Source organism: Carcharodon carcharias, chromosome 21, assembly GCF_017639515.1.
Source record: "Carcharodon carcharias isolate sCarCar2 chromosome 21, sCarCar2.pri, whole genome shotgun sequence".
NCBI lineage: Eukaryota > Metazoa > Chordata > Chondrichthyes > Lamniformes > Lamnidae > Carcharodon > Carcharodon carcharias.
This window is the reverse complement of record NC_054487.1, coordinates 81784627-81798026: the sequence shown is the minus strand read 5'-3', so window position 1 is coordinate 81798026 and position 13400 is coordinate 81784627. Positions and strand designations below refer to the sequence as shown.

The following is a 13400-nucleotide window of genomic DNA, read 5'->3' as shown; positions in this document are numbered from 1 at the left end:
GAATTGCACCCAGTTTACCCTATTCTGCTTCTGAATAAGCTGCTCCTGTTCTTGCTCTTTAATTCCCAACAAATAATCAAGTTCTTGGCATCGTGATTTCGATTCCGAATTCTGAACAAAAATAAGAAGGAAAAACAACATTTGTAACATCTATCCCAGTGTCTACAACCTAGGTTAGAAATGAATAGACAAATCTAGAAGTTAAAAACATTTCGCCACACTTCAGTGTTTTTATGTAAAGTCCTTACTTGGTTAAACATTCTGTCTTTTTCACTTTTCATTTGTTGCTCCATTTCATTATAGAGATGTTTTATTTCTTCACCATGCTCAGCTGCTTTTCTATAAATAGTCAACACATTTACTTAGCTTCATCATTCCAAACTTAATTTTCGGTGAAACTAATGCAAATCCATTCAAACAGCCAATCATTACCTTGAATTCTCACACTGAAACCCTGAGAGGTTAAAAACAAGAATCAGAGAAAATGAAGCACCAGAAAGTCTGAATCATACAAACTTTCCCAAATTTCATTTCTCAATCTTCTTTATCAAATCACCCATGCAAATTCTCATAACTCAAACAGCCAGTTACTACCTCAAAACCTCTTAGCGAACAGCGGGATTGAACACTGAGCAGTGCAAGTGGCTCTGTTGCCTTAGGAAAGGTTACTCTGACCTTGCTAAAGGTGCTTTTAGATAATGGGCTGCAGGGTCTAGCTGTGAATAGTACATGCTGGGCACAGTGAGACAAGGTGACAACAGATTATAGTGATTAAACTGGCAGAAACATGGATTAAAAACTATAGCACGTAACAAGGACCGAGAAATCGGATCTCAGCAGAATCAGGCGCTTAGGGGCAGGAAGCGTGGCTGAGGGTGGCAGGGAGTGGAGCTGGAGACAGGGGGGAATGCAATTGAGGCAAGGGGCAGAGCAGGGGCAGGTTAGAAGGCAAAGGCAAGGGGCAGAGCGCAAAGGGGGAGGGGGCTTCACAGGTAGTTTAGAGGGTGGGCAGTGGAAATGTCTTCAATTGATTAATCACCTGGCATAAGTGCCAGGGCAGAGGATAAGATGCCATGGGTGCCGGCTCACCAGAGGGCAAGACTGCACAATGGCACTGCTGCAGGGGGCTCAGGTGTTGACTTGGAGGGCCCAGTTTACCAAACAGGGCCAATGAGGGGGAAAAAAAAACAGGAAACACTAGGCAATTTGCCAGGGAGTCTGGTGGACATGTTGAACAACATGGAGGAGTCTAGCTTCAACTTTGCACAGGGCATAGAGACTCTTATGTGCAACATGGAGTGGGTGCCATCAACATTACAGAAGTGCCCTCCATCATAGGGTTCCTCCAGACAGACCTCATGGCTCTCCATGGAAGCTCAGATATCTACAACCTTGGCTTTGGGGACCAATCTTGATGAGCGTTCCCAGAATATCACCTCACTCCTGCACTCAGTTCTCAAGCAGAGCCCTAGAAGAAGAGGTCCAGCCCCAGGAAAGTGACCCTTAGTACCATGTGAGAGGCATCTGCTGTCCTCTCTCAGGATAACAGCATACCCACTGCACCAGTGCCCCTAAGCGGTCAAAGTGCCCCAGCTGTTGCCAGGATTCTGCCCCTCAAGACCTCGAGGTCGCCCATCATGACCATCTGAAGGATCTGCAATGTAAGGGCAATAGCTTCCCAGACCTTGAGCTGTATCTATTGGGCAAACACAGCATAGAAGCACTGGACAGGGAAAGGAGACACCAAGAGCCAGCAAAGGTGAGATCCAGAATCAACTCTGGTCCCAGTGCATCACCCAGGTCAAGTCAAATACAGATGGAAGTGAGTTATTTGATTAATTTGTTTTTGATCTGAATTTGGTTAGTGTTTATATTTGTAGTGAAGTGAGGATAAGACCTATAAGCCTGGACTGAAGAAAGACAATTGGGGGGTGTAGGGGTGGAGGGTGGTTAGTGAAGACAGTGGTGAGGAATATGAAACTGTTGGTGCATTGGGGATGGGGAGGGATGGATTTAGGTGCAGTAGCTCTTGGATAAATAGCTCTCTTAAACCCATTGTATGTACAGCCCCAAGCACATTGTCCTTCTCCTCCTCTTCCCTCTTGCTCCTGCTGTCTATCTCCCTCTAACTTTAGAGACAACCTCACCAGACCACCCATTCTTGTGAGGTACATAATGCAGCTTACACAAAGTGAGCTTTCCACAGAGGGAGTTCAACAAAGGTTCACCAGACTGAGTCCTGAGATGGTAGGATTGTCCTGTGAGGAGAGATTGAGGAGACTGGCCCTGTACTCTCTGGAGTTCAGATAGATGAGAGGAGATCTCATTGAAACATACAAAATTCTTGCAGGCCTCAACAAGGCTGGTTGGGGGCAGGGTCTAGGACCAGTGGGGACAGTCTCAGAATATGAGGCAGGTCATTTAGGGCTGAGATGGGGAGGAATTTCTTCACTCAGAGGGTGGTGAATCTTTGGAACTCTGCCCCAGAGGGCTGTGGAGGCTCAGTCATTGAGCATGTTCAAGACTGAGATCGATAGATTTCTAGAAATAAAACACCTACAAAAGATGGACTGCAGCAGTTCAAGGCTGCGGCTCATCACCACCTTCTCAAGGGAAATTAGAGATGGGCAATAAATGCCGGCCCAGCCAGTGATGCCCACATCCCATGAAAGAACAATAAAGAATAGAGGGATAGTGCAGGAAAATGGCATTGAGGCAGAAGATCAGCAATGATCTAGCTGAATGGCACAGTAGGCTCGAAGGGCCGAATGGCCTACTCCTGCTCCAAGTTCCAACATTCCAAAGTGATGAAACACACCAAAAAACACCCAAAAGTTAACCATCCATCTGAAATGAGAAACCAGCAAATAACCTGCATGTTAAGCTTTTAACTAGCTCTGATGAGGGGCTTTTCTGCCAGGTTGTGCTGAGTCACATTGCGAGTGAAAGGCTGGGGTAACCGAGAGCAGGAAATGGGACAGGAGTGCAGGGCTCTGATTTGGGTAAGTTACTCTCAGCAAACAATCCTGACACCAGTGCAACACCGTGAACAAATACGGGTGCTCTTTCTGTCCATGGTACTGGGTGACTTAGGTGAAAGGAGATCCTGTGTGGTCACATTTTGACACCAAGACTATGTGTGTGTTTTTTTTTAAAAAACAGATATTTTGTCTACAGTCCCGAACACAAACATCTGGATTTCAAAACAAACAGCCTTCACCTGGAACCTAATGCTGCCGAGATCCTTAAGGAATTTACTATTCCCGTGCATCTCACACAGCAATCCAATTGCAATTCAGTGCATTTGAGTACATGCACGCGGAGTTTAATGAAGGGAGGGGTCATAGAATCACACATGAGCGGGCGGGTCAGAATCCTGATGGTAGAAACTGACAGGGGAATTAAACAACTGGCGGGAAGACAGCAAAGAGGTAAACTCGCGTGGGGAGGGAAGACAATTAAGATTGTTAAGCAGGCAGGTAAGTCGCTTAACGCTGCTGAATGCAATCAAGTTCAAACTTTGGAAATATCCGAGTGGCCAATGGAGATCATGGGCCACCAGGTCCCTGACCTTGAAAGCTGCTGCCAATGTTGAAGAGATGAAAGGTCAGCCACTTTGGAACTGCCTTCCACAGTTCACAAGGTTACAGTCTGAGGGGCACAGATCAGAGAGGGAGGGGGTGGAACAGTCTGAGGGGCACAGATCAGAGAGGGAGGGGGTAGAACAGTCTGAGGGGCACAGATCAGAGAGGAAGGGGGTGGAACAGTCTGAAGGGCATAGATCAGAGAGGGAGGGGGTGGAACAGTCTGAGGGGCACAGATCAGAGAGGAAGGGGGTGGAACAGTCTGAGGGGCATAGATCAGAGAGGGAGGGGGTGGAACAGTCTGAGGGGCAAACATTAGCACTTTCAATCCAGGCCAATAGCCAGTGAAAGGGTTAAAAATAGTCCCATGGAGATCACAAATATGTTGGACACACAAGCATTGGAGGAGCAGCGCCAAGGGAGGTACCTGCAGGTAGCAGAGGCACCATTATTGGAGAGACAGGTGCAGCAAATGGGCCCACCATCCACATGTAATTGGGTGGCTCCAGGCTTCTCTTCTCCTACTAATTGGCTGCTGCACGATGGTGATTGACCAGCCCCTTCCCACTTGCTCAGTGATCTCACCAACTTCCGAGTGTGCCGGTGGGGGTCCTGTCGACTCAATCAAATTCCACCTCACGTACCTCTATTGAAAGTATCAGTACATAACGAATAAAATAGCACTGCTTATCGCTGGAGTAGTTTAAATTGGTAACATGGAACAAGATTTCAGGTCATCCATGAACAGATACAATATTTTCACCCTTTTCTGTAAGTAAGCCGGCTGGAGATTTTTAGCACTCAAACAAACCTTTTCAGAGCACATTCCATCATTTCCCTTTCCCTGTTGGACTCCTGAATCTGAATGGAAACCTTCGCCAGGAACTCCTCAAAATGAGTCAGTAAATACGAATCATCTTTTCTCAGTTGTGTCCAAAGGTTTTGGATTTCCCTTTGACTGAAAAATACACAATTTTATTTGATATTTACACATTTTTAAAAATTCCTTCCTGGGATGTGGGTGTCACTGGAAAGGCCATATTTGTTACCCATCCCTAATTACCCTTGAATTGAGTGGCTTACTAGCCCCTTTGAAAGGTCAGTTAAAAGCCAACCACGTTGCTGTGGATCTGGGTTCAGACCAGGTAAGCAGGGCAGATTTCCTTTCCTAAAGGACATTAGTGAATGAGATGTGCTTTTGATGATAATCTATTAAAGCTGTCATGGTTACCATCACTGAGACTAGCTTTCAATTCCAGATTTATTAACTGAATTTAAATTCCACCAGCTGCCGTGACAGGATTTGAACACGTGTCTCCCAGAGCATTAGCCTGGGGCCTCTAGATTACTAGCCCAATAACATTACCAGCATGCCACCAACTCCCCCACATTAACTGATCGCCTGAGCCAATATGTAAAGCAGTCAGGATTTTTTTCTTTATTCATTCACGGGATGTGGGCTTCGTTGGCTAGGCCAGTATTTATTGTCCATCCCTAATTGCCCTTGAGAAGGTGGTGGTGAGCTGCCTTCTTGAACTGCTACAGTCCATGTGGTGTAGATAACCCACAGTGCTGTTAGGGAGGGAGTTCCAGGAATTTGACCCAGTGACAGTGAAGGGACGGCGATACATTTCCAAGTCAAGATGGTGAGTGACTTGGAGGGGAACTTCCAGGTGGTGGTGTTCCCATCTATCTGCTGCCCTTGTCCTTCTAGGTGGTAGTGGTCATGGGTTTGGAAGGTGCTGTCTAAGGAGCCTTGGTGAATTCCTGCAGTGCATTTTCTAGATGGTACACACTGCCGCTACTGTGCATCGGCGGTGGAGGGAGTGAATGTTTGTGGATGGGATGACAATCAAGTGGACTGCTTTGTCCTGGACAGTGTTCAGCTTCTTCAGTATTGTAGGAGCTGCACTCATCCAGGCAAGTGGGGAGTATTCCATCACTCTCCTGACTTGTGCCTTGTAGATGGTGGACAGGCTTCGGGGAGTCAGGAGGTGAGTTACTCATCACACGATTCCTAACTTCTGACCTGCTCTTGTAGCTACAGTGTTTATATGGCTAGTCCAGTTCAGTTTCTGGTCAATGATAACCTCTAGGATGTTGATAGTGGGGACTCAGTGATGATAATGCCCCATTGAACATCAAGGGGCGATGGTTGGATTCTCTCTTGTTGGAGATGGTCATTGGCTGACACTTGTGTGACACAAATGTTATTTGCCATTGTCAGCTCAAACCTGGATATTGTCCAGGTCTTGCTGTGTTTGGACATGGGCTGCTTCAGTATCTGAGTAGTCACGAATGGTGTTGAACATTGCACACTGATGACTGCACAATCATCAGCAAACATCCCCACTTCTAACCTTATGATGGAAGGAAGATCATTGATGAAGCAGCTGAAGATGGCTGGGCCTAAGACACTACCCTGAGGAACTCCTGCAGTGATGACCTGGAGCTGAGATGACTGACCTCCAACAACCACAACCATCTTCCTTTGTGCTAGGTATGACTCCAATCCCCCTGATTCCCATTGATTTCAGTTTTGCTAGGGCTCCTTGATGCCTCACTCGCTCAAATGCTGCCTTGATGTCAGTGCAGTCACTCTCACCTCACCTCAGGGGTTCAGCACTTTTTTCCATTTTTGAACCAAGGCTGTAATGAGGTCAGGAGCCGAGTGGCCCTGGCGGAACCCAAACTAGGCATCATTGAGCAGGTTATTGCTAAGCAAACACTGCTTGATAGCACTGTTGATGACCCCTTCCATTACTTTACTGATGATCGAGAGTAGACTGATGGGGTGGTAATTGGCTGGGTTGGATTTGTCCTGCGTTTTGCGTACAGGACATACCTGGGTAATTTTCCACATAGCTGGGTAGATGCCAGTGTTGTAGCTGTACTGGAACAGCTTGACTAGGGCGTGCAGCAAGTTCTGGAGCATAAGTCTTCAGTACTATTGCCGGAACATTGTCAGGACCCATAGCCTTCGTAGTATCCAGTGCCTTCAGCCGTTTCTTGATATCATGTAGCGTGAATCGAATTGGCTGAAGACTGGCATCTGTGATGCTGGGGACCTCTGGAGGAGGCCGAGATGGATCATCCACTCGGCACTTCTGGCTGAAGATTGTTGAGAATGCTTCAGCCTTATCTTTTGCACTGATGTGCTGGGCTCCTCCATCATTGAGGATGGGGATATTTATGGAGCCTCCTCCTCCAGTGAGTTGTTTAGTTGTCCACCACCATTCACGACTGGATGTGGCAGGCCAGCAGAGATTAGATCTGATCTGTTCCAAAGAAGAGTCATAAGGTCTCGAAACGTTAACTCTGTCTTTCTCTCCACAGATGCTGTCAGACCTGCTGAGTTTTTCCAGCAATTTTTGTTTTTGTTTCAGATTTCCAGCATCTGCAGTATTTTGTTTTTATATTAGATCTGATCTGTTGGTTGTGGGATCGCTTAGCTCTGTTTATCACTTGCTGGTTACGCTGTTTGACACGCAAGTAGTCCTGTGTTATAACTTCACCAAGTTGACACCTCATTTTTAGGTATGCCTGGTGCTGCTCCTGGCATGCCCTTCTGCACTCTTCATTGAACCAGAGCTGATCCCCAGGCTTGATGGTAATGGTAAAGTGGGGGATATGCTGGGCCATGAGGTTACAGATTGTGTTTGAGTACAAATCTGCTGCTGCTGATGGCCCACAGCGCTTCAGTGATGTCCAGTCTTGAGTTGCTAGATCTGTTCGAAATCTATCCCATTTAGCACGGTGGTAGTGCCACACAACACGATGGAGGGAAATTAAGTAGGGGTAGAGGGCAGCTGATAATTGGGTCAAGGCACACAAGCTTTAATTCAGCTCCCATCTTAAAAGTATTACTGTTTTGTCTTTATTTTATATAATACGCTTTGATTTTTATCATTAAATCTAGATTGCAAAACAGACAGCAACTTGTGAACCACCATATGTTGGATTCCATTGCAGTCCCTAGAATTAATTGTCAGGCACGACTGCACTGACCAACCTTATCCAATGCTTTGCACCTTAGATGTTTCTCTGTCATCTGATGGAGCAGTTAGAGCACCGACATTGACAAGATGGAAAACAATTAAAGCATGTCATGTTTAATACAGGTTCTGAAGGGTCAAAGGGATTTGGGGCTACAGATAGACAGATCACCAGCAATAATGATACGCGTTATTAAGGCCATTAAAAATTAAAATCAAACTAAACAATGAGGTTCATTTCTACAGGGACAGAATTGAAAAGCAGGGAAGTTATGTTAAATTTGTATCAAACTTTGGTTAGATCACATCTTAGAGTACTGTGAACAGATTTCTGTGCTATTGGAAGGACATAGAGGCACCAGGGGGGTGCAGAAAAACAATTGCAATGATGAAAGCAGAATGGAGAGGATATATTAGATGAGGGAAGGTTGGACAGGCTGGGACTCTTTTCTCCGTGACCTGATAGAGCTCTCTAAGATAATGAGAGAGTTTGATAGGGTAGACGTAGAGAAAATGTTTCCACTTACAGGAGAGACCAAAACTAGAGAAAATACATATTATGGTCATGAATAAATCCAATAGGGAATTCAGGAGGAACCTTGTTATCCAGAGAGTGATGGGAATGTGGAACTTGCTCCTACAAGGAGTAACTGAAGTGAATAGCATAGATGCATTTCAGAAGCTAGATAACTACACGAAGGGAGAATGAATTAGGTTATTGCTGATAGTGGGACATGAAAGGGGGTGGGAATAGGCCTGTGTGGAGCATAAACATCAGCATACATACTTACAAACATACAAATTAGGAGCAGGAGTAGGCCACTAGGCTCCTTGAGCCTGCTTTGCCATTCAGTAAGATCATGGCTGATCTGACTGTAACCTCAACCCCACATTCCTACCTACCCCGATAACCTTTCACTCCCCCTTATCAAGAATCTATCTCCCTCTGCCTTAAAAACATTCAAAAGCTCTGTTCCTCAAAAGGTGGTGGAAGCAGAGTCCCAAAGACTCATGGCCCTCGGAGAAAAAAAATTCTCCTCATCTCTGTCTTAAATGAGCGACCCCTTACTTTTAAACTCTGACCCCTAGTTCTAGAGGAAACATCCTCTCCACATCCACCCTGCCAAGACCCCTCACGATCTTAGATTAAAGCAAAATACTGCAGATGCTGGTAAGAAGGGTCATACAGACTCGAAACGTTAACTCTGTTTCTCCACAGATGCTGTCAGACCTGCTGAGTTTTTCCAGAATTTTCTGCTTTTATTCCCTCAGGGTCTTATACGTTTCGATCAAGTCGCCTCTTACTCTTCCAAATTCCAGCACATATAAGCCTAGCCTGTCTAATCTTTCCTCATAAGACAGCCTGCCCAATCCCAAACTAATCCCACTGCCCCACTCTCTCCCCATTCCAGGTATTAGCTTAGTAAATCTTCTCTGAACTGCTTCCAACACATTTACATCCTTCCTTAATTGGAGACCAATACTACACAGTACTCCAGATGTGGTCTCATCAATGCATTGTATGGACCAGTTGGGCTCAATGACCTGTGTCTCTGTAGATGCAACGTAACAATACGTAACAAGAGTGATCAGACTGAGAATGTCCTTTAGGGAAGGAAATCTGCCATCCTTTCCTGGTCTGGCCTACATGTGACTCCAGACCCACAGCAATGCGGTTGACTCTTAAATGCAAGGGCAATTGGGGATGGGCAATAAATACTGGCCTAGCCAGCGATGCCCACAGCCCATGAACGAATGAAGAAAAGGAGCAAGTACCTCACTGAGGTCGAAACTGGTTTAATATTCTCCATCTGTGCGAAAGTAGGATATCACTGAAAGCCAACAATCAGGCTCCAAAATTCTCTTTTTAGTTCAGTTCACTAGTCTAATGATTTCACATGGAGCATGTGGATTGTTTTAGTGGGAAGTATTGAGCCCAACATGAAGCAAAAGATGGCCAGAAAAGATGGCTATAATCTGACATATGGCGGGGTTGGGGGGGTGGTGGGGGCTACATGTCAGCCGGGCACTGGTCTGAGTATGTGCTCCGCCTCCCATGTTCACTGTTTATTTACAAATAAAATTTTAAAAAAGAGAACATTTGCACAGCAACAGTATTAAGTCCCAATTCCCTTCACTCGAGGCAGAAGAAAACAGACACAATGTGTTAGTCCGACTGCAGGCTTCATTTTGATCATCTAAGTGAGCATCCTAACAGCCGTTTTCTTGATATGAGAGGCTATTGCACTAAACGGAAGATGTATACTTTTCACTGGGATCTGATTGGTGATCATCAAAAGGCAGAATCTGAGGACCAATCCTTCACAACCTGGGGAAGCCCAAGGGCTTTCACATTGGGGATGTGAGGGGAACATAAATTCACAATGTCCAGCATGTTGATCAGAAAGGCCCTGAGGACTGATTAAGCATTTCAGAGGATTGTCGAAGAGGCATAGAAGTCAGCAGCAGGACATTCAGCACAACCTCACTGCTCCACTCTCTCCCCATTCCCCTGTATCAATCCCAAACTAATCCCACTGCCCCGCTCTCTCCCCATAGCCCTGTATCAATCCCAAACTAATCCCACTGCCTCACTCTCTCCCCATTGCCCTGTATCAATCCCAAACTAATCCCACTGCCCCACTCTCTCTCCATTGCCCTGTATCAATCCCAAACTAATCCCACTGCCCCGCGCTCTCCCCATCACCCTGTATCAATCCCAAACTAATCCCACTGCCCCGCTCTCTCCCCATAGCCCTGTATCAATCCCAAACTAATCCCACTGCCTCACTCTCTCCCCATAGCCCCGTATCAATCCCAAACTAATCCAACTGTCCCGCTCTCTCCGCATAGTCCTGTATCAATCCCAAACTAATCCCACTGCCCCACTCTCTCCCCATTCCCCTGTATCAATCCCAAACTAATCCCACTGCTCCACTCTCTCCCCATTGCCCTGTATCAATCCCAAACTAATCCCACTGCTTTGCTCTCACCCCATTGCCCTGTATCAATCCCAAACTAATCCCACTGCCCCACTCTCTCCCCATTGCCCTGTATCAATCCCAAACTAATCCCACTGCCCCACTCTCTCCCCATAGCCCTGTATCAATCCCCAAACTAATCCCACTGCCCCACTCTCTCCCCATTGCCCTGTATCAATCCCCAAACTAATCCCACTGCCCCACTCTCTCCCCATGGCTCTGTATCAATCCCAAACTAATCCAACTGTCCTGCTCTCTCCGCATAGTCCTGTATCAATCCCAAACTAATCCAACTGTCCCGCTCTCTCCCCATAGCCCCGTATCAATCCCAAACTAATCCAACTGCCCCGCTCTCTCCGCATAGCCCTGTATCAATCCCAAACTAATCCCACTGCCCCGCTCTCTCCGCATAGCCCTGTATCAATCCCAAACTAATCCCACTGCCCCACAGAGAGTGCTTAGGATCTAGATAGCATTGTCTGAGAGTCTGATGGAGGCAGATTGAATTGTGGCTTTCAAAAGGGATTTAGCTGAGCAGCTGAGGGGAAAAAAAATTGCAGGGCTACAGGGAGAGCGGAGGAGGGTGGGACTAGGTGAGTTGCTGTTGCAGGGAGTTGGAATGGTCTCGGCAGGCTGAATGGTCTCCTTCTGTGTTGTGCCCATTCTGTGATTCAATATCAGTTGCATTCCTGTTGTTGCAGCTTTCATTATTTTAAAACAATTCATTCGTTAAACATGTCTTGCCTTGAACAAATTGATGCTGGCTGTCCTTGCTTCTCAAAGCTCATTTATTTTAACCTAAATGACAGATTGTTAGCAACCACTTTCTCCTCCAACAGAACAACTTGCATGTTTAAGAATAGAAAATGATTGCTTACAGGCTGCAGTGTTTCTTTAGTGACCTCTTTCTGCAGCCTTGGGTACTGCCAGGAAGTAGAAACAATGACAGCATGCTAAGGATGGCCCAGGATTAATGGTTGAATATTGAGTTCAACAATTTTGGACCTTGAACTCTCTCCTCCATCCACACTCCCTTTCCGTTTCTTCCCCCTCCTTTTTGTTTTTTCCAATAATTTATATAGATTTTTCTTTTCCCACCTATTTCCATTATTTTTAAATGTTTATCTATACCTTTTATGCCCTTTTAGTCTTATTTCACCCCACCCCCACTAGAGCTATCTGTACCTAGCTTGTCCTGCTCTCCACTCTTAATTAGCACATTCCTTTAGATAATATCACCACCTTGTACACCTCTTTGTTCCTTTGTCTGTGACATCTTTTGGTTATCTCCTCCTATCACTGGCTGCTTGTCCCAACAACCACCCCCCCCCCTTCCCCAACCCACCCACCCACCACCCTAGACCAGCTTATGTTTCACCCCTTTCCTATTTTTACTTAGTTCTGTTGAAGGGTCATGAGGACTCGAAACATCGACTCTTTTCTTCTCCGCCGATGCTGCCAGACCTGCTGAGTTTTTCCAGGTATTTCTGTTTCTGTTAATGGCTGACTTGCTCTGATGGTGGAGGAGAGGAGTGACGTAAAGGAGGTTCAGCCATCCACCTGTCAGAGGAGGAGCAAACTTCTGCTATTTACAATTGATGCCAGATCACAAGAGCACTTTGGACAAACAGGAAATTTTATTTCCATCTCAATTGAATGATAATATGGAAAAATTGGTCAAAAGTATTTTTCAATGCAAGACTGTCTGGAAACAGAACACTAATGGCTTATTGTAAAACTTTATAAAGCTCTGTGAATTTTAGTACTAACAAATTATTGAGACCCTTTGAAATTTGGCATTCTTGCATTTGTCCTGATGAGTGTGAGGCGTAAAGCGTTTGCAACATGTCTCCCTTTTCAGCAATATTCAAATAATTGTATCTTTCTATTGTCTATGTTCATTAAAAAAAAGCAAATCGCAAGCTACATTTTTCAAATATTTTTGCATAACTTAGCTAACAAGGCTGTAACACCCGGTAAATCAAATCTGAATTAGCTGGGAATATAGGAAAGCAAACTAAGCACTGGAGTTCTTATAGAAGGCCATTGACCTGAAATGTTAACTCTGTTTCTCTCTCCATGGATGCTGCCACAACTGCTGAGTTTCTAGCACCTTCTGCTTTTATTTCAGATCTCTAGCATCTGCAGTATTTTGCTTTTATTACAGAAATAAACTCCAACGCTTATACAAAAGTTAGCACTTCAAGTCCAATATGACTCTTCTTCAGAACTAAAGACAGGTAGGAGTATGCTGTTGAAAAAGTGGGGAGGGGCAGGTGGAGCAAAAGACAAAGTCAGAGCTAGGTTAGAGGGTGAGGGAGATTAACTGACACAGGACCATTCATTGCAGACAGAAAGAATAGGTACACACATTGCAACTGTACCAGCTAAACAAAATAAGTGATAGCCATTCACTGGTTCATTCCTCAGGGCAATGCCTTGACCAGAGTCAAGTTGCCTGGTTTAAATTTCAAACAATGCTTGGCAGTTAACTGTCAGTCACCATTAACTGGCGCATTCTCCATGGCAATGCCTCTACCAATGTACACTTGCCAACCAATCAGCACTCTCTTCTTATACAGTATAAAGTTGTTGCTTCCCCTAACATTGGTATTCTTGCAATTGTCCTGATGAGTGCAAGACGAAAAGCTTTGACAAAACGTTTTTTTTCAGCTATACAATAGAGAAAACTGAGGGATGACTTGATAGAGGTCTTTAAGATTATAAAATTATAATTAATATGATAATATATCTGTGCTCCACTAATTCTGGCCTCTTGGGCATCCCCAAATTTAATCACTCTACCATTGGTGGCCACACCTTCAACTGCCTGGGTCCTA

The 13400-nt window shown here is 45.3% G+C and overlaps 1 protein-coding gene across 1 annotated transcript in view; it reads right to left on the bottom strand.

Annotated features, from left to right (window-relative positions):
* Positions 1–13400, bottom strand: part of cracr2aa (calcium release activated channel regulator 2Aa) — a 74372-nt gene that overhangs the window by 48510 nt on the left and 12462 nt on the right. The window contains exons 4-6 of the mRNA XM_041215675.1: positions 4396–4542; positions 249–339; positions 19–111 (exon numbers count right to left, since the gene is read on the bottom strand). Of these exons, the coding sequence (XP_041071609.1) occupies positions 19–111; positions 249–339; positions 4396–4542 (331 nt within the window). The remainder of the gene's footprint in view (positions 1–18; positions 112–248; positions 340–4395; positions 4543–13400) is intronic.